The sequence below is a fragment of the Corythoichthys intestinalis genome, chromosome 4 (genome assembly GCF_030265065.1).
Source record: "Corythoichthys intestinalis isolate RoL2023-P3 chromosome 4, ASM3026506v1, whole genome shotgun sequence".
Classification (NCBI taxonomy): Eukaryota; Metazoa; Chordata; class Actinopteri; order Syngnathiformes; family Syngnathidae; genus Corythoichthys; species Corythoichthys intestinalis.
In genome coordinates, this window is record NC_080398.1 from 55,162,744 (window position 1) to 55,187,682 (window position 24,939).

At 37.6% G+C, this 24,939-nt stretch overlaps 1 protein-coding gene across 1 annotated transcript; it reads right to left on the reverse strand.

Moving 5' to 3' along the window:
- Positions 1-1,663: 1,663 nt before the first annotated feature.
- LOC130914720 (V-type proton ATPase subunit C 1-A-like) lies at positions 1,664-23,317 on the reverse strand. Its single transcript, XM_057834159.1, has 13 exons — positions 23,172-23,317; positions 22,733-22,885; positions 21,879-21,946; positions 19,151-19,236; positions 18,913-19,007; positions 18,624-18,715; positions 18,071-18,169; positions 17,928-17,996; positions 17,682-17,774; positions 15,263-15,356; positions 6,424-6,521; positions 6,186-6,312; positions 1,664-2,689 (listed from the first exon to the last, which is right to left on the reverse strand). The coding sequence occupies exons 2-13, from the start codon at positions 22,862-22,864 to the stop codon at positions 2,591-2,593; spliced, it is 1,152 nt and encodes a 383-aa protein (XP_057690142.1). The 5' UTR covers positions 22,865-22,885; positions 23,172-23,317; the 3' UTR covers positions 1,664-2,590.
- Between the last annotated feature and the right edge of the window lie 1,622 nt (positions 23,318-24,939).

Here is a 24,939-nt window from a genome sequence, read left to right on the forward strand (position 1 = left end):
TGTGGTTAAATCTTCAATAAATGCACAAGTTTACATTGAAATTTTAGACAGCTTTCTTATCCCTTCGACTGAAAATACATTTGTCATTTTCCAAGATGACAATGCATCATGCCACAGAGCCAAAACTGTTAAAGCATTCCTTGGAGAAAGACTCATCCAGTCAATGTCATGGCCTGCAATTAGCCCAGATCTCAACCCTACTGAAAACCTGTGGTGGAAATTGGAAAAAAATGGTCCACAGCAAGGCTCCGACCTGCAAGGATGATCTGGCAACTGCAAACAAAGAGAGTTGGCACCAAATTGATGAAGATTACTATTTCTCAGTCATCAAGTCCATGCCTCAGAGACTGCAAGCTGTCATAAAAGCCAGAGGTGGTGCTACTAAATACTAGAGATGTGTTTTGATTGTTATCTTTTTGTTTGTTTCTCATGATTCCATATTTTTTTCCTCATAATGGAGTGATTCCATACATATTTCCCTGCACTTGCTCTACAAAAGCAACATTTACTGACACCACAATGTTTTTATTCATTTCTTTAAGTGTTTCTGAATGCTAATGAGTTGCACTTTTGAACTACTTCATTATTTTTTTCAAGCTTTTTATCGGCGTTTGTTCACATAATAAAATGTCTGAGTGCTTGTCCGAGATTGGTGATTCCATACTTTTTTCTAGGGGTTGTACATGAAAAGGAGAGTTGTGTTTTGTCCTGCTCAAATATTTTTAAGTTAGTCTGTCTTGCCAGTCTGCTGCTCTGAAGCTGTGCTATCACTCAGTCGTGTAGTGTATTATCGTTTCATACATTGATTTGACTCAGAAAACAGACATAATTAAAAGGAGAAGGTTTTTGGCTGTACAATACTACACTACTCCAGTATAATATTAGGAGCAAACAAGGACAACAAAAATGTTGTGTACTTTTGGTTCATGTGGTGCATTTTATGGCGAAGCACAAACACCAGAATATTTGTCATTGATATCTAAATGTGTGTAATATAAGTATGTAAGTAAAATAAACAGTTCTTCCCTAAATTTGATTTCTTGATCACTTATGCTGATTCTTCTCCAAATGAAGAGGCCAAATCCAATGGTCTGCCATTGGTCCGTAAGTTACTGTACTTCCAGTAGATCTAATTCACAAGATAGCAATAAAGCAGGAGGGTCATTTCTTTTTTTTTTTTTAATAGAGTGCCATTTGTGTCCCCAGTATAAATTAAGCTGTACCGTCACTGAAGTTGGACAAATACTCATTCAACTTATTTTTTTTTTATTAGTATTGTTTTCTGTTAACCCTTAAGGCCTGCAACATGAAGTAATTGTCAGAGAATCCCAAAATTTTAAAAATGAGGTTTTAAAGAAACTTTTTTTTTTTTAAATCAAATTTGCAAGGAAGAAAAATCAAAATAAATATGTGTAATAAGCACTTTAATATCTATAACCCTCGCTAAATCCTAATTTTCTTCTCCTACTGATGCATGTGTTGACTTGCATCCATCAATTTTTTTGGAGAGAGAAATTTCAAAATTCTGAATTAGTCTCAAATGTTATACATTTGGCAATAAAGGGTTAACGCTATACATGACAAAGAAATTAATAATTAATAAATTGAAATTTAGGGGGGAAAAACATACACTGGTAATGACATGACTGGTAAGACATTCACCTGGCATGCACAAGCCTTTATTTCCATTGCACATTTACCACTAGTAACCAGAATTTAGGGTTTAATAATTTGTCTATATACCTTAACCTTAATCTGAATATGGTAAAGCAACAGCCATTAGTATAAATTAGCCTCTTCAGCTCCCTCTAAAATGTTTAGACATTCAATGTGCAAAGTACGTTTTTTTTCCTTTGCTCTCTATGCCGAGCTACTTGTGTGTTCTCCCATAGCCCCAAAACACGCAAGTTGAAAAGTTTAAATTGGTGGTAGGTGGGAATTATTAGACAGTTATGTGTGAATTGACAAGTGACCTGTCCAGTGTGAACTTGACCTCACAATTCAAGTGCGTTGCGTTAGGCTTCAGCTCCCCTGTGAGTTTGACAGGATGAGCAAAATAGAAAATAGATGAAGGGATTTCAAAAGAAGACTTTGTGAAAAAGTAGTTTGTTGTAACTATCCACACATGCCAGAAGGAAGATATCGTTTTTTTTTTTTTTTTATTGTATGTCTGTCGATTCATACAATATTTAAAGGGTGGCCATTAATAAATTTCAACAGTAACGTTCAAAACGGTCAGATATAAGTCTCTTTTGATAATTTTATATACAACACAACACACACACCAAATTTATGTAAACACAAATCACTACACATGAAGGCAGAAGATGCAGTTATCAATGCACATGAGCACATGTAGGATAGAAATGCAACTACATGACTGTCCAACCATGATTCTTACAATGTGTGGCTTCAAAAAAAAATGTAAACACGTCTTTAAAAGTCCTTTTTGTAAATGATAGATGCTTATTTGAGTAGATTTTACATACAAGGAATGAACATGCGTAGTCACTCTTCAAGTGTGCTAGTGATGCACGAAAACATAGAACCAAGTATTAATCATCACCTTGAAGACAGAGCTTTGCAAGTCTTAGACTTTGAACTCCAGAAGGTTGCAGTCAATCTTGTAGTAGACGTAAGGATAGTATTCTTGCTGACTCAAATTCAAACCTGGAATATCCATTGCCGACTGTGGGGGAAAAAAGACTGTGAAATGCATTGAAATTTGTATATATGTAAAACTACAGTGGTATGAAAAATTATCTGAACTTTTTGGAATTTCTCACATTTCTGCATAAAATCACCATCAAATGTGATTTGATCTTTGTCAAAAGTACACAGATGAAAAACAGTGTCCGCTTTCACTAAAACCACCCAAACATTGATAGATTTTCATATTTTAATGAGGATAGTATGCAAACAATGACAGAAGAGGGAAATAATAAGTAAGTGAACCATTACATTTAATATTTTGTGGCCACCCCTTTGGCAACAATAACTTCAACCAGACGCTTCCTGTAGCTGCAGTCTGGTACATCGATCAGGACTAATCTCGACCCATTCTTCTTTACAAAACTGCTGTATTTCAGTCAGATTTTTGGGATGTCTGTCATGAATCGCTGTCTTTAGGTCCTGCCACAGCATCTCAATGGGGTTCAAGTCTGGACTTTGACTTGGCCACTCCAGAACGTGTATATTTTTCTTCTGAACCCATTCTGAAGTTGATTTACTTCTGCTTTTTGGATCATTGTGTTGTTGCAACATCCATCCTCTTTTTAGCTTCAACTGTCTGACAGACGGCCTCAGGTTTTCCCGCAAAACATCCTGATAAACTTTTGAATTCATTCTTCCATTAACGCAGTACTTCTCAAATAGTGGGGCGCGCCCCCCTGGGGGGGCGCAGAGCGATGCCGGGGGGGCGCATGTGTCCTCGGGGAACAAGCTTTTTCTTTTTTTTTTTTTTGCCGGACTGGAATAAAGTGTACTTGCACATCCACTCAGTGGGTGGCAGTGGCGCTCTCATTTTCAGAGTGCGTGCAGTATTTTTGAACTAAGGAAAAGCACTCAGCACACAGAAAACAGATATGAAGAGCAGTGCGCCGCCGCCGTTTTCGAAAGCCGTTTTCCGACCAGACTCACTCACGAAGCGACCCACTGTCTTGTCCGGTTCTCACGTCGCCGCCCGAGAAGTGCCATTTTCGGCTTGGGATCGTCACGACGACCGCCCTCACCTACGGTTCTACCTCGGCCGCCGAGAATGCGCTTTTTTCGTGCCGTTTGCCTTTTAGCTTTGACTTTTAATACAGTGGGGTGATGAGGAAAGACTACTGTTTACTGTGTCTGAAAATAATTATAGCGGACTGCCACAAGCCAAATCAATTAAGACGCCACTTAAAGACATTCGTCCCCAATCTCATTGATAAGCCGCTTGATTGTTTTTCAGCGAAAACGTGCCGAATATTGCCAACAATAGTCCTGCTTTGTCAGTGTTATATCAGTAAACCAGTGAGCATTGTTAGCATGCTCATTGCAAAATGACTCCACACCATTGCAAAGGAGGTAATACTGAGTGTGAGCAGCAAAAATAAAAACTGTCCTTCTGTCCAAGGACACTCTTTTTTTCCTTTATTCATTTTTGTTTTTTCGGTCAAATTTTTTGGCGTATTGTCCTCATGAGTAAATGTTTCTAATCAATTTGAATTTGTTATTATTTACGGATTTTATTACATTTTATTTTTCTGTATCAAATGGTCAAAAATACCTTGAGTGTATTTTTACAGTTTGAATGTGACTTTTTTTTTTTAATTCAGGCAAATTGATGCACGTCAAGTCTTCTCTGTTACAAACAAAAACAATGTTAATAAAGTTATACTTTATTATAAGTTGATCTGTTACTTTTTTTCTTTATTAGAAAAAAAGGACACAATGTTAGGCAGATGCGTATTTATAATAGTAATTTTATAGACGAATAATACTATTTACAGTGGCGGCGGAGAGTTTGGGGGGGCGCGAAACATTTACGTCTTGCTTGGGGGGGCGTAACAGAAAATAATTGAGAAGCACTGCATTAACGATTGCAAGTTGTCAAGGCCCCGAGGCAGCAGAACAGCCCCAAATCATGATGTTCCCTCCACCACGCTTTACGGTGGGGATGAGGTGTTGATGTTGGTGAGCTGTTCCATTTTTCCTCCAGACATGACCTTGTGTGTTACTCCCAAACAATTCAACTTTGGTTTCAACAGTCCACAATATATTTTGCCAAAACTTCTGTGGCGTGTCCAAGCGCCTTTTTGCAAACATTGAACGAGCAACAATGTTTTGGGTTTTTTTAGACAGCAGTGACGTCCTCTGTGGAATACTTCCATGAACGTCATTCTTGGCCATAGTTTTACATATAGTTGATGTGTGCAGAGATATTGGACTGTGCCAGTGATTACTGTAAGTCTTTAGCAGACACACTAGGTTTCTTTTTTACCTCTCTGAGTATTCTGCGCTGAACTATTGGCGTCATCTTTGGTAGACTGCCACTCATTGGGAGAGAAGCAACAGTGCAAACTCTCTCCATTGGTAGACAACTTCTCTTACTGTCGATTGATGAACACCCAGACTTTTAGAGATGGTTTTATATCCTTTCCCAGCTTTATACAAATCAACAATCCTTGATCGCAGGTCTCCAGACAGCTCTTTTGACCGAGCCATTGATGCACATCAGGCAATGCTTCTCATCAAGACCTTTTTTACCAAGTGGGTGTTTTATAGTGGGCAGTGGGCAGTGGGCAGGGCAGCTTTAAACCACTCATCGGTGACTGGGTCAACACCTGACTTCAAATATGTGGTAAAAATTGGTTTCAATTGCTCTTTAAGTCTCCTTAGGCAGAAGGTTCACTTACTTATTTTTCCCCCTTCTGTCATTGTTTGTATGCTATCCTCATTAAAATATGAAAATCTATAAATGTTTGGGTGGTGTTAGTTCAAGCAGACACTGTATTTTCATATGTGTAATTTTGACACAAATCAGATCACATTAAATTTAATGGTGATTTTATGTAGAAATGTGAGAAATTCCAAAAGGTTCAGATACTTTTTCATACCACTTTATATTCTTACAATTAAAAAATGAGGATATAAAAACATCAAAACTGTGTAGATATGTGCCTTGAATAGGCGTGGCCTGGTGGACATGTGTGTTCATTCTGTTTAATTATTACTACCACAGACAAATTGTTGCATTTACAACACACATTGGCGATTGTGGTTCAACCATCTCACATAAATATTTAAAAAGTACAAGGTGTGTCTGAAAGCTTTCAAGGCTGTCACAAAAAACATATTTCAAATTCAAATTTTGTTTGCAGTAAATGAGGTAAGTCACCTACCACGTCTGCAATTTAAAATGTATCTGGTAAACCTCACATGTTAACACCCAATAACCCAAGATTTAAGTTATAAGTAAATTGATGTAGTGTTCAGTTGTTGTTGCTTTTTATCATCCTCTTTGTACGTATGTAAAGTTCAGAGCAAAGGTCAATGTTTGATTAGAAATCTGGAAAATCCAATCAAACCCGGATCATTGAAGATGCTCCTAACATCTGTCTTTAGTTTTTTTTGTCACATCAGTATTGTATCTATCTGCTTCCTTAACGTGTGACATGGCCAATGAAAAGATGCAGAACTAAAGAACTCACATCAATGATTGCTGCTGCACTGCTGTCCAGATGTTTGTATAGATCATTGAGCACCTCCCTTAGCTTCTTTGTAGTCTTCTTGTTAGGCTGAAGTAACATGGCCTGGAAGTTTACTGGAAGCCCATATCTGGAGAAACATCGCATTTGCCCGAATTATACGTGACGCTACCACATTTTATTGGAAAGTGTTTAAATAACTGAATGTGCTGCATGTCAGTGTAGTCCAGTTTGAGAGTACCTTAGAACAGATTCCACAAAAACCCTAAGTGCTTTGATGTGGATCCAAGCGATGAAGGCTTCACTGAAGTTGACTTTCAGCCATCGGACAAGTGGTCCCTGCAACGTACGAGTAAAAATTAGGTACAAAAAGGGTCTTTCTGATTGAATGTAATTGACTGTGGAAGTGTTATAAGCTGCAATTACCATTAAATTGAAACTGAGAAGAGCTTAAAAAATAAATAACTAGCAAACAATATACGGGAGGTGTGGTTTACAGAGGCTGTGCCACAACAACAGCAAACTTGAGTGCAACGCTGGCATGGGAGCTAAAAAGCTTCTTTGCTCACTGTGACGTACTACAACAGCAGCACTCATCTGCCTCAGCCCTGCCAACATCCACAGTCAGCTCCTGCACCCCCACTTTCACTGTCCGTGAGGATGTCAGACAGATGCTCCGAGCGGTGAACCACAAGAAGGCTGCTGGCCCTGATGGAGGTTGTGGTTAGATGCTCAAAGCGTGTGCCTCGCAGCTGACCTCCATCTTCACAATTTTCAACCTTACGCTGGCCCAGGCAGTCATCCCATTCTGTCAGAAATTAGCCATACCCAGAGGAAAATTTTATTGCTCAAAGCTTGCTCTTCTATAGCTCGGGAGATAAATTTGAGATTCTCATCTTAGCCTCATTGCAGTTTCTATTTTGTCTAAAATGTTTCTCAGATGTTTCTCCTAAAATTCACTAGGAGAAATAGGTGAGACAATAAATTCGAGGGAATCATACTTGAGACTTAAGGGAGATACCTTGCTAATCTCAATTCAGTGTTTTAAACGGCTCCTTTTTCTCCTTTGCAAAAGAAAATGAGCATTATTGGAGCTACTATGGAGAAATATACGAGTCTCTCGCTCACTCTCCCTCTCACGCACGCTCATCTGCGCGCACGCACACACGAGGCACTTAAATCATGTGACCCTCTCCTCCCACCTGACTGGATTCACCATTCTAAACACAGATCATCCACTTCATAACATCTTGATGGACCAAAGAAACAATGGTGGACACTACTCTCTCGTCACTGCAGGACAGAGGGATACAGAAGATACACCCAAAGCCATCAGGCCTTATCATTCTAGAACAAATGGCTTTAGTGAAATCCAACACAGTCATTGTACTTGAAAATTGAGTACTGTTGAGAATTTTTGTCAAAGAATGTGGGCGGGCAAGTGGTGCTGACCCAAACGCAGGCAAATGGAGGCAAGGCAGACAGGCGGGCAAACATTTTTTAATTAACACCAAGAAAAAACAAAGTGCAAACAATTTACAACATTTCAAATAGCTATAATAACATCAACAGCCATAATATTAACAACAACGTTCAACACAGTTTTTAAGACAGCAAACAAAAATTAAGTCTCTAAGCCCAGCAGTATTAGGGCTTTGAACACTGCAACAAATGTCTTTAGGTACATCTAGAATTTATGTTGTACCCCTCATGCGACATTTGTTGATCAAGGCTTTTTTCCACTGGTGTCCAATCATCCAGCATACTGCAGCGCATGGTGTAAGCTGCCAGTATAAAAGAAAGCACAAATTAGAAATTGAACTAGAAACTGTAATTTCTGGAGAAATTACAATGGGGCTTTGCTGTGTGGAGATACAGATCTTAGCCCTGCCCAGATTGGTTTGGGGACATTTCGAGGTTGGAAATGAATGGGAAATTTGGACGTCCATGACCGTCAATGGCTTCGACTTACATATGCGTCAATGAAGTCCAAGTACATTGACGTCAATAGAATCTACATACATGGCTGTCAATGGCATGGACGTACATAGCCCTCATCGGCAATTGAGTACTTGTGTGTCAATGCAATGTGAATGACAATGGAAATGAATGGGAAATTTGAACGCCCATGGCTGTCAGTGGAATCCAGGTACATTGGCATCAATAGATTCGACATACATGGCCGTCAACGGCATCAATGCGATGTAAATTACATTACAAGTGAATTAGAAATTAGGACGTGGCATCCCATTAAAAATGAATGGAAAGTTTTTGGCAAATTTCCAAGGAACCGTAATTTTTTTGCCCCAAATTCTGTATACAACTTTTATGCCACTCATCATCCCAGAATTTTTGATGCCCCAATGAGGACTTTTTTTTGTGTGTGTGAAAAATTAGCGTTCACGTGCGAACGGAAAATTTTTCGAGCCGGGTTGAAAAATTCATTTGCAAATCAAATATACAGTGGGGTGAACAAGTATTTGATACGCAGTGTATCAAATACTTGTTCTCCCCACTGTATATATCAAATGCATTTCATTGTATTTTTTACTTTTTCTCATTTCAAATAATGGGCAGCTAAAACAGTTCAGAAAATTGTCAAAACATTTTAAAGAATAAAGTCTAAAATTGCAATCAAGTAGTAATAGAGTTCTGCAGGTCGCAACAATTAAAAAGCTTTTTGCAAATTGATGCCTATAATGGACCCCCCCCCCCCCCCCCCCCCATTTTCTGAGTCGCTTATCCTCAACGAGATAATTTTGATTTTAAAAGAACATCTTTAAATCAATCAATCACCACCACCCCCAATGTAGAGATAATTGCACGACTGGAGTTGCAAAATTCTGTCACCAAAATATACAGTTTCAAGTGATGTTACGCTCCCTTTTCTAGACATTTCTTTTAAAAAAAATCCTGTAAATAAATATTTGTGCCCTAAACTGCCAATATTGATAATAATCCCAGTGATCAGACACTAGTAAACAAAATGGTTATTATAGTGTCCAATGCAAGTTAAAAATAACAATCGCTTTAAAAATTAGATAAGCCGTGTAGTAAGATAATAACTCAATTACCACCTTGGTCATCTCTGGGTGAGTCAGGGTCTGGGTCATAAAAGCTCATCTTCTTCGGTGGGTATCGCACTCTTTTGGGCATCTCTTTTTTATTATTTCCTGCTGGGCCATTCAATCTGTGAAATATACATTTTAATTTGAAAAAGTGGTTCAATGTCTTATTTGGTTTTACACTATCATCACATCTCATAATTTGGTACAGCAACTTCTTAATATCTTTAGATACACAGATTGTGTTCATTTAACCATATTAGACCACCAAAGGACTGAAAAATATCATTTAAAATCCCCCATACCAATCATCGTAAAACAAAGAGACATTAAAGTAAAAATCCATGATGATCCATGATGTTAAGATTTCTGTAAGAATTGCACTTTTCTTGGACAAGTTGTTGGGCTCTTCTTTCCTGTACACTGCTCCTAAAAAAACCTTTTTATTGCTAATATATCGTGAAAAGATGCACCTTCTCAATTCCCTATGTCTCAAGTTTTTAATGTTAATAGGGTGACCATATTTTGATTTCCAAAAAAATAGGCAGAGCAACATGTCCTCGGGGTACTTAAATGATACGCAGAATTTACTCAAAGATGCCTTATAACTACAGTTTTAAAGTATGCCTTCTCTGTATGGATAGAATATTCTGTTATAGAACAAAATAATCTCCATATCCAGAGACACAAATTCAGATAGGCTTCCCAGATGTTTTTCAACATGCAACATTTATTTTGCCAAAAATAATCTCCCTTGGCTGTTTCCAAAGAAGTCATCCTTCTCCCGTCCAATTCAGCCGATCGGTGTACTTCCGCTAGCTGTCTGGCTTCATGGCAAAATTGTAACGTGTGTGTCAAACATCTCAGAGAAAACAAACCAGCGAGCGCAGGGGTCGAGAGATTGAGGGAGAGCGGGAGGGGGGCATTGAGCAGATAATTGACCATGAAAAACCGGAGATATGATCCTTTTAATTTCAAATGAGTAATTATGAAGGAACTCTTCACTGTTAAAACTAGGAACTATTTTCTCCACCAGAGGGCACTCATGCTCTTTGGACGAATAATGCCTCATTTATAGATTTTTTTTTCTCATTGGAATTCAATTATTATTTTTTTTCCCTTTGGCTTAATGTGGTTATGCAATGGATTATTTTACAGTATCATTAAAACAACAGTTCATACAGATAATGTTGCGCTCAGGAAAAAAATACCATTGTAAATAAATAAATAAATAAATAAATAAGTAAAAGATATTATTTTGAAGTAATGCTACTCTTACATGAGTGACATTTTTGCCTACTCTACCTACCTTTGGTCACCCCAATGTAAACTCGTTGCATGAAGCTAGAGAAAATGGGTCTTACTGCAATGAGAAGATGTTCCAATTGTACACAATTTATGTAACTCCAAGACTGTCTAGGGCCACTGTTTGTAGAAATAATTCCAAAGTTAATATTTTTACATGAATATGGTTACTTCAGTAAATTCATGGTCCGCCAAGCTAGCTAGCTAGCTAGCTAGCTTCACTATTTGCCACTTATTGCCGACCAGTTTCCCCGCCCAAAAAAACTATCAGAACTAGCATAAACACAAGCCATATAAATTATACCCAAATTCCGTTCGACAAAGATGTTACTTACCCTCTTTTTTGTCCTGAAACGGTTTCAAATTCTTCCTCCATTCCTCCTGACACCAACTTCATAAGCACGACTTGACGTCGTTAGGTCAGCCTCCCCCTTATGAGTTAACCAATGACGAAGCAGCATTTGTGACTGATGGCGCTTTCTTCCAATGCAGACGTTAGGTCTGCATTATCTTCAGGGTTGAAAGTTCACAGTGTTTCGCGCCACATACAGCTTGACAGTGCATGAAAACAACAGCGCTGCAGCGCTGGTCAACGCTGAGTGGTTTCAGCTGCATTTTAAGTAAGAATTAATTTACAAAAATGTGCTTTATATACGCATGACTACATAAGGCTAATAAAAATAAAAAATAAAAATAAATCTTTAAAAAAATATATTTATAAGTTGAGTTTATTTGGCTTTATTAATGTACAATACATTTTCAGTTCTTGGAGTTTTTAAAGCCTTGTTTTCATTTTAATTTAAGCTAACTGAAATGTTTACATCTTCATTAATTCAATATCATATTATTTTGTTTTTATGAAATTTAATGACCTTATAATACCATCATAATAACAATTTTAGAAGGGTAACATTATTACACGTCAGTAAGAGTTTTCTTTTGTGCATTTTGTACCTACCGGTTTGTAAATGTACCACCGTGATCGTTTTCATTGCGATTATTGATTTTTTTTCTAACTATATGTTAATCAATTTCTCTTTATATATAATAACTATCTCTTCATATATAATATACTTTATAATCATTCAATTACTATAACCCTTTTCATTCTGAATAAATTGCATACCATATTTTGTGCACTTCTATATGTAAAATCATATTTATGAACTATCTATGCCTTTTTATCCCGTCATCCCCAACTTCATTGACCCTGCAGCTCCATTTCTGACACCAGTAAAGCATGAATATTGCTCCTCTATAGAGGATACAGATAAGTTTGATTGTGCGGTTCATTTTCAGAAGATTGGACTATTGCAGCAGTATATTTCCAGGTCTTGATTTTTTTTTTTTTTTTTTTTAAATCAGTCAGGACGCAGCAGCTAGTACAGAATGCTGCTGCCAGATCCCTTACAAATACAGTACAAGGAAACTGGACCACATTACACCAGTTTTGGAAATCATTACACTGGCTTCCAGTGAGTCAAAGGATAAACTAGAAATTGATACTGCTCGTCTATATAAAACACTTTCATGGCCTTGGACCAAAAGAATCATAGAGACCCCTAAGGTCATCTGGAACCGATCTGTTGTATGTTCCAAGAACAAGAACCAAGCAGGGTTGAGGTAGCATTTAGTATTATGCTCCTCACCTCTGAAACAAGTTACCTGAAGGTCTGAAGTGTGCTGAAACTGTTAGCTCCTTTTAAATCAGGACTAAAAACGCTTTTGTTTATCACAGCATATCCATAACGGTCTATATATTTTAACCTTCAAGCTATTTGCTTTTTATTCATTTTAAGTATAATTTTATTGCCTGTTTCAATTCTTTTTTTTTCTTTTTTAATTTCATTTAGATTCTCAACAATAATATACTGTACATTGTACTTACAACAGTGAATGACGATAGTCCATTTCTCGATACATTACTTTTTTAACGGAAACAACAACAAAAAAAGAAATTAAATAAATAATAAATTAATTAAAAAGTACATAAATAAAAAACATACAGCAACTTAAAATATTTGGGAGCACATCTGATATTGTTTTCTTACCCCCCAAAAAGTAAGGAGGTACTTTCTCTGTTGAGCATCATTTGAAATCCATTCTAATTGGTTTCACGTTTGTCCATTTGGACCATATCAAATAAAATGTATCAATCTCTAATTTAAAACTTTTGAACTAATGTTTTTAATTTTTAAAAATCTTTTTATCTCTGATCGTGGTTATTCATGTGTTGTAAAGCACTTTGAATTGCTTTGTGTTGAATTATGCTATACAAATAAATTTGCATTGCCTGAGAATTCAACAAGTGCTTGTGGAGAGCTCTTCATTTGTTCTGTCTGAGTTCAGTATGAGATGCATGAACGGAAGTTGTGATAAGAGTAGACTGAGTTCATCGAGAGATCTCTCTGATTTCTCTGCCTGAGATCACAAATAGACACAAAAGTTGAGAAACTCTGAGAATTATATGAGAGCTCATTGAGATCTCTTCTGAAACTTAAAAGAGACTAAATTGAGATTTAGTGCATTTTATTGCTCCAGAGAAAAAACTGAGACACAGGAGAAATTAACCTTAGTCTCAGTTTGGCGTCACACAGATCTCACAGTTGTCTAGGAGAAATAAATGAGATATTTTGGAGATCTCTTTTCAGATTTTCTTTTCCTCTGGGTAACCATCCCAAAGCGGTCTCCCACCACCAGCTTAAATGAAAACTGCCCTGTGACCCTCAGGCTAGTAATTATGAAGTTTTTTTCCCCACCATCTTCTCCCGGACCTTGACCCCTACCAGTCTGCATGCTGTGAAAACTGATCCGCTGAAGATGCCATCGCTGTAGCCCTCCATTTCGCACTGTCCCACTTGGAGAGGCAGCACAGCTACGTCCGAATCATTACCTCAGCAGAGCACAGATAATCATCAAGGACATCGACGACCCTGGTGCCAATCTGTTTGACCTACTGCCCTCGGGGAGGCGCTACAGGTGCATCAGAGACAAATAGACTCAAGAACATTATTTCCCTAAAGCTATCACGGCTCTAAACTCTTAGCACAAACTGCCCTGACCCTCACCAGTATACCTCTGAACCTACCAATGTCAAATAGACATCTATGGTCCAGAGTGCTGTTCCAATTTTTATCTTGTAGTAGAGGACTTATTATTTTTACTTTAAAAGTGTTGTTTTGAAGTTATATTGACAATTAAAACTACTATTACTACAACTACTATTACCACAGGTTTCAATGTATAAGTCGCTACTTTTTCCCCAAGGGCCGTAGGTTTGGTCTTTGGTCGGGACGGTATAACAGCATAACCTGCATGTGGACTTTTTGCTGGGGACGGGACATTAATAAAGACCAAGCAGATTGGGTAAATGTCTCACAAATAGCTGGTTCCTACGTAAAAATGAAAAAAGTTAAACTCATTTTCATGGGAGAAAGTCATTTTTCAAAATGCTTCTTTCATATAAAGGAAATTTACAGTGGTTGTTTTTGTGGGGGGTGTTTTTTTTGGGTGGGGGTAAAAAATATGCATAGGCTGCAAAAAAAAAAAATATATATATATATATTTTAATTCATGAATAATGCACAGTTGAATTAACGTTAACAGTAGCAGCTTTCTACTACAGTTTTACAGGTTAGCAAGTTCACACAGTTTAATGTTATGCTAATTTTGATGCAGGTCGGACTTACAGTGGCAAAATTAGTGGTGTGTTCCCCACTTGCACAACACTGAAGTCAAAGAGGGCGGAGGAGACGACATGTTGACATGTATTTCTGTCGGGATTTTGTGAATGAGGGGGTTCTAGTCATCAGCCAATCAAACGTGCATTTGAGGGGGAAAAAATGGACCGCTACATTCAGCAAGTGAAAAAATGTAAATGTAAGTCTGCACATAAAAATAAATAAATAAATAAATAAATAAAATACTGTGATTCACTTAATAATGGTATACGGTCAATTCTTTCCTTAGAACATATGGGAAGACCATCTAAATTACCTATATAACTGAACTCATTAAATAATGAAAATAAGGTGGCTTAAAAGTTGGTGGGGACAATTTGAGCATCGTCAAAAGTTGGTAGTGTTATGACCCTACCGTCCCTGTGCAAACCTACGCCCTTGTTTTTCCCCCACTTTGAACGGATTCCTTGTTTTCCAAAGTGACATTTTCCAAGTTATACTTTAGTTACAATTAGGGTTAGGGTCACCATCAAACTGAGAAATGTCAACCCCCCCCCCCCCCCCACCTGTGTTTTATTGGCGGGGCAATTTTAACATAACAAAATTGAATAATAAATGTTTCATGAAAAACAAAACAGTATTTCATGGGCCTAAATTTGAAAAAAATATATCTTATTAATCCTCAATTTCACTGAACATAAATTAGTTACTTTTTTTTTTTTTTTTTTTTAATGAAAAATGAAGTCATTATGGATTTAACGGGAAAAAAAAAGAAAAAAAAAAACATTTTATTAAATGAATGTAAAATAGCTTTGTATTAGTTGATGCAACTTTTATATTATACATTGTCGAAAAACATTGTTTCCCTATTTTATAAACACTGAATTTACCAATAAGTCTTGGTTTTGAAATTCATTTGAGGATAAAAATTAAATTTTTTGATGGTTGTACCGTTTTGCATTTAAATTGTAGCCATAGAACAAACATTAGGATGCAATCTCAGAATCAGTATCTTTTCCCGGGCACTTACAAATTGCTTCTTTTTATCTGTAGATAGACGCGTCATCTCCTCTTTATCTGCCTTCATCTCTTCTTCGTTGTACTGAAAGTCTCTCACTGAGAATCTGCAAGCAGGATGGTATGGTTGCATTTGCATGAATGCACAGTATTAACTTTTTCATCAATGCAGCGAAAGTCCATGTTCTCCATATAAACTAATCATGACAGTTGATTATGACTGCTATCTTAACTAGGGATGTCCCGATCCAGGTTTTTGCACTTCTGATCCGATACCGATATTGTTTGCCACTTCCGATCCAATACCGATACTGGCCGATACCGACCTATCTGAGCATGTGTTAAAGCTTGAAGTTATTTAGCTCCTTACTTAGTTGTCAGACTCATGTTGAAAAAGGTTTTAGTACTCTTGATAACAACTAGCCAGCTGAATTAGGTGACTTTGAATAACACACAACGGTTGGTAACAAGAAACTGACCTGTGTATTCAGGTACAAACACAAAACATTATAAATAACAAACAGAAATGGCATAGTCAGTCAGTAAAACGTGCAAATAATATTGTAAACTGTCTTAAAGCAAAACACACCAACAACCTCAGTGGAAAATCCCCCAAATCCCCCAAGCTATTAGATGCTTTTAATGTTTCGTGCATTAGTTACAAAAATTGTATAAAAAGTCTCTCAGGTTTAAATAAACGACTATTTCAGTATCAAGTTAACATTTTAAAACAGTAAATAAAATACTCAAGTCCCCATTCTGTATCAGCAGCTTTAAACTACATTAAATTCATTTAATTTTGCGAATCAACTGTTAAAAGTTGTTAAAATTGCTCCCGTTATTACATAATTTGCCTTCTGTCTATTTTTGACATGTGAAAGTTTTGAAACTGTTTTGAAGATAGATTTAAGTTAAGATTTTGCCGATTTAGGGGTATTTTAGATAAAAAGTTAATTAGGTTCGCTTGGAAGGTTCACAACAGCCTACTAGGGAAGTCTTCTGCTTTAAGATGGCGGCTGTTTACTAACGCATCTGGTTTTCAATACTTCAATGTTGCTAACGCAGTCGAGTGTCGTGTAGCATCTAGTTCTATATGTATATATGATATCTATTATCTCCAGTAAAACGACGTTGACGTAGTTTCTAGCGGCTGTCAGCAGCAGTCAGGTATTCTTGTGTGTTTTTATCCAGCGGCATGAGTTGAGCTAAAGCCGTGAGTTGAGCATTGGCATTACCCGGGTCTATTGCTGCGTTCCAGAAAAGTGGGATGTCGGACTTTTCCGACCTCCGACTAGGAAAATATCATTGGAACGCCACTCGAACCGGGAGGTCCAAGTTGCGAAGTCGGAGAAAAAATAACTACCCCGACTTCCAAGTTGTTTCAATCTGACGTCACTGGACAAAATGGCGCTCATGAAAACGTATTGAATGATAACACAATAATGAAGTAAATCAAGTTTATTTGAGACGCCATGTATTTTTTTCTCATACAGTGAATTATCTTTGTTGTGCTATGTTTTTATATTGACGATCAGCAAAGGATGTAACTAAAAAAAGGCAGTTCACAGTGTGGGTTATAACGCAGCCGTTGTTTTTTCTCTACTATTTGATCGCTTGTAGGAAGGCAGGTTCGCTGGAGGTCAAAATGTCTTTGGATGGCCAAAATAAAAAACACCTCGTCGCGATCAGCCATCTTTGTTTTTTACATTTGCTTGGAACGCTTTGAGGTCGGGACTGGTACCATCCGAGTGGGATAAATCCGACTTCCCACTTCTCTGGAATGCAGCATAAGTGTTGGATGGTGCGTCTTTACTCACGAGAGATCATGGATAATGGCTCGTCATCCAGAATGAATTCTTCGGCAATGACTCTTGTTATTCCCTGGGCTTTGGGACTGTCGAGTGCCAGTTTGTCACGCATAGCAAAAGTTTCTGCCAGTTTTAGTTGCGTAGGACCTTTCTTTTTGTCTTCGGTTTTCTTAACATACTCCTTATATTGTTTGTGGTGGTATTTCGCTCAATGCTTGATTAGTTTGGTTGTATTAAAACTTCTTACAGCTTTACCACTACGCTCGACTTTATTGTGACATATGTTGCACTCTGCCTCTTTAAGGTGAAATGATCCCACACAGCTGACATTTTTACCGATAAAGTCTCTCGGTAAATTGGGAGACGGTAATGTAAATGTAGTGTGTTGAAGGTGTGCCGTAAAATGCAGACCGGATTTTAGGGAAACCGACGCAAAAACTGGAATGGATTAGGTAAATCGGTGTGCTGGAAAACCCGGACCGGATTATGAAAAAAAAAACTGGATCGGAAGTCTGGATCGGAATTTTTCCGTGTTCCGATCCGATACCGATGCGCATTTTTTGCCCATATCGGCGTCCGATCCAATATTGACATCTCTAATCTTAACACCGTTGAATGCCTTACTTGTTCTCTCTGGCTTTGTGTTTGAAGTCGTCGATGGCTTTCCGGAACAGAGTTACACTGAACAACCCACTGTCATTGTCCTCAAACAAAAGACTGCAAGAAAACACTTTGTTATCCCGCTATAAAGAAAAGTACAGGTACATGTGAACGCAAAAAAATGTGAAACAATATATAATGCACCTAAAAAGAGTCAAAATAATTCACACACTACTAAGATTTTTCTTGTAACACTATCCTATTTCTTACTTTGAGGAACGAGGAACTACCATCTCGGCAAGTGTTTCATATGTTTTCTGCCAGTCAGCATAAGATGTTCTGATAACAAAACAGAGAAGGCGTCTTAAGGCATATTTTACAAGATTTTTCACTGATGATGGATTATTACTCACTTTGGAACAACTGCCAGCAAGGTGATTAGATACTCAGAGTCAAGAACAAAGTCTTCCTTCTTGACAATGTCAGCCAGGCTCCTAGTCAGAAGGCTCCCTCTAACGGCAGATAACAATATTACAAAAATATGGCTTTTACCCAATGACCAAGGTCCGAGTTGTTGACAAAGCATTTCTGAGTTATGCTGACCACGCTAACTGGGTAACACGAAAACATTCATCCTTAAAGCTTAAAATATGAATAACATAAAAAAACATAAAATGATACCACTTTTTTACACAAAGGTGATTAATATTTCAAAAATGAGTGGAACATATTGGAAAGACTGCTTCTACAGTATGTTTTTGTTGTTTTTTGTTTGTTTGAGGAGTTGTAGAATACAATTAAGCAAATAATTCAATTTTCAGCTGAGTTTAATGGTTTAATCATGAGTGATCTTTCTTTTTGTATTGCCGCCAGACCACACTGCCCTCTTAATCTATTAAACATGACATTATCTGATCTAATTAAAACATTTACAACTACGCTGTTAATGCCACAATGTTCACTTACGCATTTTTTCTTTCAAGGTTCTGTAGGTTTCCTTTCAAGTTGTTATAAGATGATGCTCGGGCCTTTAAATCGTTGTCAATCTGGGTGACTTGCTGTAAAATAACAATCATAACCAAAAAAATAAAAAATACACAGCAACCTTCACACTGCTTAACCTAAAAACAGCACACATTTTATAAGTCATTACACACACAATAAATTAAAAAAATACATCATTTGACTCCAAAATTAACAAATGTCTGTATAGTGTATTAAAATTCATATGCCATATTTGCTGGCAGCATCTTACCTTTGAGATGATTTCAGAGATGTTTTTAAGTGATTGCTTGATAGGATACTTAGCCATGTCCCATTGAAACCGTGTGATGTAGGTAATGAGATCAACTGTAAAAAATATATTAAAAAAATACGAAAGGAAAAAAAAACTGTCAGATGGCAATTGCTAAAAAGGAACAATAAGTAAGGATAGCAAGCAAATGAAAAGCACATTTATTTTTGCTACTGAAACAGAATAACAATTGCCATACCTCCATTAGCCAACAAGTTCTCCTGGACTTTGTCTCGACTGTCTTCCAACACATCAGCCATATACTGGGCCACCTTCTTCACTACGCTGTGAAGAGTTGAAAGTCATCAAAACATACTGTGTCCCACACAATCCTTTTTTTTGTTGACTTTGTTTATTGGGCACATGAGTCTTATGACATAATGAGGCGACAATTGAGCATTTTTCCCCTTGCAAACAACAACAATAACAATTAAAAAAAACAACAACAAAACAAAGTCCCACACAATCCTATATTAACTCATATTAATTCAGCCTGTAAACTATACCACTAAGACATCATCCTTATAAATAAAAAGGTTTCATATAATATTCACCTGCAGGGCTCAAGGCATGTCAAGGTTGCTCATATATAGGCCTGTCGCGATATCTAATTTTAGTCGGCGATATATTGTCTCATAAATTATTGCCCATATGCGACGTTACTGACTTTTTTTTTTTTTTAACCAACCACAAATGTGTGACAATTAATTGTAATAAATCACCCATTCAACTGCAATAAATTGTTATTCTTGAATAAAACAGGAACTATATTAGAAATAATATTATAAAAATGCCTAACGTGTCACTTGAAAGCTAGCTAAGTGCAGAATATGAAATAGGTGGGAAATCAAAAATGACTGTCAATGTCTTGCAAAGTGCATGTTAGCAAATTCGAAGCCAAATTAATTCATTGCCAATCAATTTTTTCATCAAAGGTGTCAATTTAAAGCTATTCTCAGTGTAGAATGTGAAGTATGTGCGATTAACTCCAGAAATCTTTATTTACATGTTGAACATGACGTGCTTTTATTTTGAAATGTTCAACAAAAGTACATTTCCTAGGACGCTAACCATAAACTTTACAATCAGTAAAAAAAAAAAAAAAAAAAAAAAAAAAAAAAAACAGCGAGTTTTCATGTTTGAAGTTTCACCTTTTAAGTTAGTACATTGTCTTTCTTTTTCCATTAGCCTCAATGTAGCACTGCTAACGTTTTACAATGTTTAATACAGATGTGTTTCCTTATTTTGTATGTCCAAACTTTTAATTCTATGGCGTGTTGATGACCAATAAACATCTGAAAAAGGAACTGGAGTCTCATATGCCATCAACACGCACCTGTGCCAAGTGCACACACACACAAATGTATCCATGCACGCTCGAGGTGATAAATCGCCACAGGGAAAATTACCACCCTCATATTTATTTACCGTGCGATTAATTGACTTATTGCATATCGCGACAGGCTTACGAGTCACACAGCAACTCAGAATTCAAGTTGCATGTCATAATTGCTCTTGTTGTGACAATGACGAATGCAGTCATGTATTCCTTTTCCATAAACAAATGGGGGACAACAAATAACTCAATTAAAATCATCTTCATGTCAAGCCAAGATGTTTGGTTCGTTTGCCTAACACATTCTTGGCAATATACACAGAGGAAGCCAAGAGAGACAAGATGGTTAATGCGGAATGTGAGATTTTGATGTCAAACTTTCCAGTAGACTATGAAGGACGTTCAAACATGCTTGCGGAACATAAGTCACCTTGCTATAAATATGGCTAATAAAAGAGCTGCTGGTGTGCCAGCAAACTGTGAATTGCCAGGTTTGGACAGAAAGCCTTGCTAGCCTCAGCACCATGTGAAATTCCTCATTGTCACAAGAAAAGAGAAGGGATTAGACCTGTCCTATCAGAGAACTGAAAATACAGTATTTACTGGCACAGTCCAATATCTATGTACACACATCAACTATATGTAAAATTATGGCCAAGAATGGTGTTCATGGGAAGACTCGACGGAGAAAGCCACTGCTGTCTAAAAAACATTGTTGCTCGTTTAATTTTCGCAAAAAGGCAATTGGACACTCCGCTGAGGTTTTGGCAAAATATTTTGCCGACTGATGAAACCAAAGCTGAATTGTTTGGGAGTAACACACAACGTCATGTGTGGAGGAAAAATGGAACAGCTCGCCAACATCAACACTTCATCCCTACTGTGAAGCACGGTAGAGAGAGAGCATCATGATTTGGGCCCGGACAACTTGCAATCATTAATGGAAGAATGAATTCAAAAGTTTATCAAGATGTTTAGCAGGAAAACCTGAGGCTGTCTGTCAGACAGTTGAAGCAAAAAAGAAGATGGATGCCTGTACAAGACAATGATCCAAAACACAGAAGTAAATCAACTTCAGAATGGTTTCAGACGAACAAAATACACGTTCTGGAGTGGCCAAGTCAAAATCCAGACTTGAACCCCATTGAGATGGTTTGGCATGACCTAAAGACAGCGATTAATGCCAGACAACCCAGGAATCTGACTGAAGTACAGCAGTGTTGTAGAGAAGAATGGGCCAAGATTAGTGATCTGCAGCTACAGGAAGCATCTGGTTGAAGTTATTTCTGCCAAAAGGGGGCCTCAAAATAATAAATGTGATGGTTCACTTACCTATCCCCCCCCCCCCCCCCCATTCTGTCGTTGTTTACATACTATCCTCATTAAAATATGAAAACCTATAAATGTTGGGTGGTTTTAGTTAAAGCAGACACTGTTTTTTCATCTGTGTGATTTTGACAAAGATCAGATAACATTTGATGTTGATTTTATCCATAAATGTGATAAATTCCAAAAGGTTCAGATACCTTTTCATACCACTGTAGGGAGGCAGGCCGACATTCTAAACAGTAATCTGCAAATAATAACTTACCTTTCAACAAAGGAATCCAATTTGGCCAATTCATCTGACAGCCCGACTAAAACATCAAGTGTCCCCACCTATTTATGGACAAACAAGCCAAGAAAAAAATACTTATTAATAATTATAATTACATTTGGGTCATTTTATGCTTTGGCAGGTTGTGTTTAAACAGTGAAATTCTGGAAGCCAGTCAGCCTACAGTGACAACCAGGGGGCCCTGTGTACTTAGAATGGCGCCACGTTGTCCAGAGCCACTCATGCATTACTAAAAATTCCAGGAGCACATTGGCATCAAGGTCATTGGGGTGACTTCACCTTAAGCACAGACACCAACCAAACCAGACGAGCTGAGCTGCTCTGGATGAAAACTTCACCAAATCAAAACTTTAACATGCAAACAGAAGAACTCTTTAAAGGCTGCTTCCCGTACACAGAGGCAGCTTACTCTTGACAGCGGATTCATTAGGTGAGTCTATTTCACTTTTATCTTGTATGCAAAAAAAACCAAAAAAAACTTTAGTTTCTTTTTTTAAAGAATGAAACAAAATCAGAATTATAAATTCACGCGGTGAAATGCAATGTGAGATTTGGATCGGGAATTGTGCAACGAAACAGGAAGGTGAAATTGCACCACAATCAAATTCCTTTCTGAAAGTTTAATTAAACGTGTGTATTCTATATTATTACATGTGATAAGTAATGTGGTGTTTATTATTATGCATCTACATTAGGCAATAATGCTCTGGTCTATGAGTATAACCACTTGAGTCCACATATCTGTTATCATTGCAAATGGATCAATCAAAAGATGTTGAGCAATAAAAATAAAAAAGTAAAAGTTCAGCAGGTATTTTAGCACAAACCTTTAGGTCGGGGATGCTGAACTTGTGGTTGCTCGAAAGGTTGTTGTTGCGTGTGGTGGCCGTCATCATTTTGTCCCATGTTTGTTGGCAAGTCTTCTCTCCAGGAGCAGAGATCAACCAAAACTCTGTCATTATGCTGGTAGCTAGAGAAATCTGAGAGAAAAACTCTATTTAGACTTTTAAGTGTAGTATCACATTTGAAGAAACGAGTACACTGGGTGTATTACAAACAGGACTCCCTCTAGTCTCTAAAGGACCGCAATAAAGTTTGTACGCGTGGCTAATTCACTAAGAAAAATAATACAGAATACAAAAAATGGTTATCAATTCAACGAGGATTAGCCACGGTTAGATAATATTACCTTTTGCAGGACAGGATTGGATAAAATAGTCTTGGTTAGTCTGGGTTGACGACATTATTTTTAAATGCTTTACTCACCTGTGCTTAAATATGGTCGTTACGAGAGAAATACAACCTTTAATGTCGTATTATAGAATGTCAACTCCCATTGTTGATTGCCATTCAACCATACAGTAGTTCGTGAGGTTCTTGAGTGGTGCATCAGAGTCAGCTGACCAGCCTGAGGAAGCGGAAGTTCTCATCAGCATGGAAAGACTCAGTAGCGCTTCTAGCTGGTTGCTAGTGGTTACTGCAGAAGTCAGATGGTAAAATATGAATACGTCGAGGCTCATTCTTCGTTGTGAACTACATACAGTGCTGGCCAAAAGTATTGGCACCCCTGAAATTCTGTCAGATAATGCGCAATTCCTCCCAGAAAAGTATTGCAATTACAAATGCTTTGGTAGTAATATCTTCATTTGTTTTGCTTGCAATGAAAAAACACAAAAGAGAATAGGAAAAAAAATCATTATCATTTTACACAAAACCCCAAAAATGGGCCCGACCAAAGTATTGGCACCCTTTGAAAAATCATGTGATGTTTCTCTAATTTGTGTACTTAACAGCACCTGTTACTTACCTGGGGCACAAAACAGGTGGTGGCAATAACTAAATCACACTTGCAGCCAGTTAAAATGGATTAAAGTTAACTCATCCTCTGTCCTGTGTCCTAGTGTGTAACACATTGAGCATGGGGAAAAGAAATAAATCCAAAGAACTGAGGACTTGAGAAGCAAAATTGTGAGGAAGCATGGGCAATCTCAAGGCTAAAAGTCTATCTCCAAAGACCTGAATGTTCCTGTGTCTACTGTGCGCAGTGTCATCAATAAGTGTAAAGCCCATGGCACTGTAGCTAACCTCCCTAGATGTGGACGGAAAGGAATAATTAACGAGAAATTTCAACGAAAGATTGTGCGGATGGTGGATAAAGAACCTTGACTAACATCCAAACAAGTTCAAGCTGTCCAGCAGTCCGAGGGTACAACAGTGTCAACCCGTACTATCCGTCGGCAACTGAATGAAAAGGGACTCTATGGTAGGATACCTAGGGAGACTCCACTTCTGACCTAGAGACATAAAAAAGCCAGGTTGGAGTTTGACAAAACTTACCTGAGAAAGCCAAAAACGTTTGGAAGAATGTTCTCTGGTTAGATGAGACAAAAGTAGAGTTTTTTCGGAAAAGCATCAACAAAGAGTTCACAGGAAAAAAACGAGGCCTTCAAAGAAAAGAACACGGTCCCCACAGTCAAACATGCCAGAGGTTCCCTAATGTTTTGGGGTTGCTTTGCTTCCTCTGGCACTGGACTGCTTGACCGTGTGCATAATGGTTTGAGAGAAAGCACTGGAGATTTCTAAAGTGGCCAGCAATGAGTCCAGACCTGAATCCCACAGAACAACTTTGGAGAGATCTGAAAATGGCAGTTTGGAGAAGGCACCCTTCAAATCTCAGAGACCTGAAGCAGTTGGCCAAAGAAGAATGGTCTAAAATTCCAGCAGAGCATTGTAAGAAACTCATTGATGGATACCGGAAGTGGTCGTTTGCAGTTATTTTGTCTAAAGGTTGTGCTACCAAGTATTAGGTTGAGGGTGCCAATACTTTTGTCCGGCCCATTTTTTGGGTTTTGTGTAAAATTATAATGATTTTTTTTTTTTTTCTCTTTTGTGTTTTTTTTTTTTAATTGCAAGCTAAATAAATGAAGATATTACGACCATAGCATTTGTAATAGCAATCATTTTCTGGGAGAAATTGAGCATTATCTAACAGAATTGCAGGGGTGCCAATACTTTTGGCCAGCAGTGTAGGATG

Coding starts and splice junctions, on each gene's coding strand:
- LOC130914720 (XM_057834159.1), bottom strand. CDS start 22,864: ATGACAGAGTTTTGGTTGATCTCTGCTCCTGGAGAGAAGACTTGCCAA. Junction 19,008..19,150: donor GAACTTGTTGGCTAATGGAG/GTATGGCAATTG, acceptor TATTTTTTACAG/TTGATCTCATTACCTACATC. Junction 17,775..17,927: donor GTAGTTCCTCGTTCCTCAAA/GTAAGAAATAGG, acceptor GTTTTCTTGCAG/TCTTTTGTTTGAGGACAATG.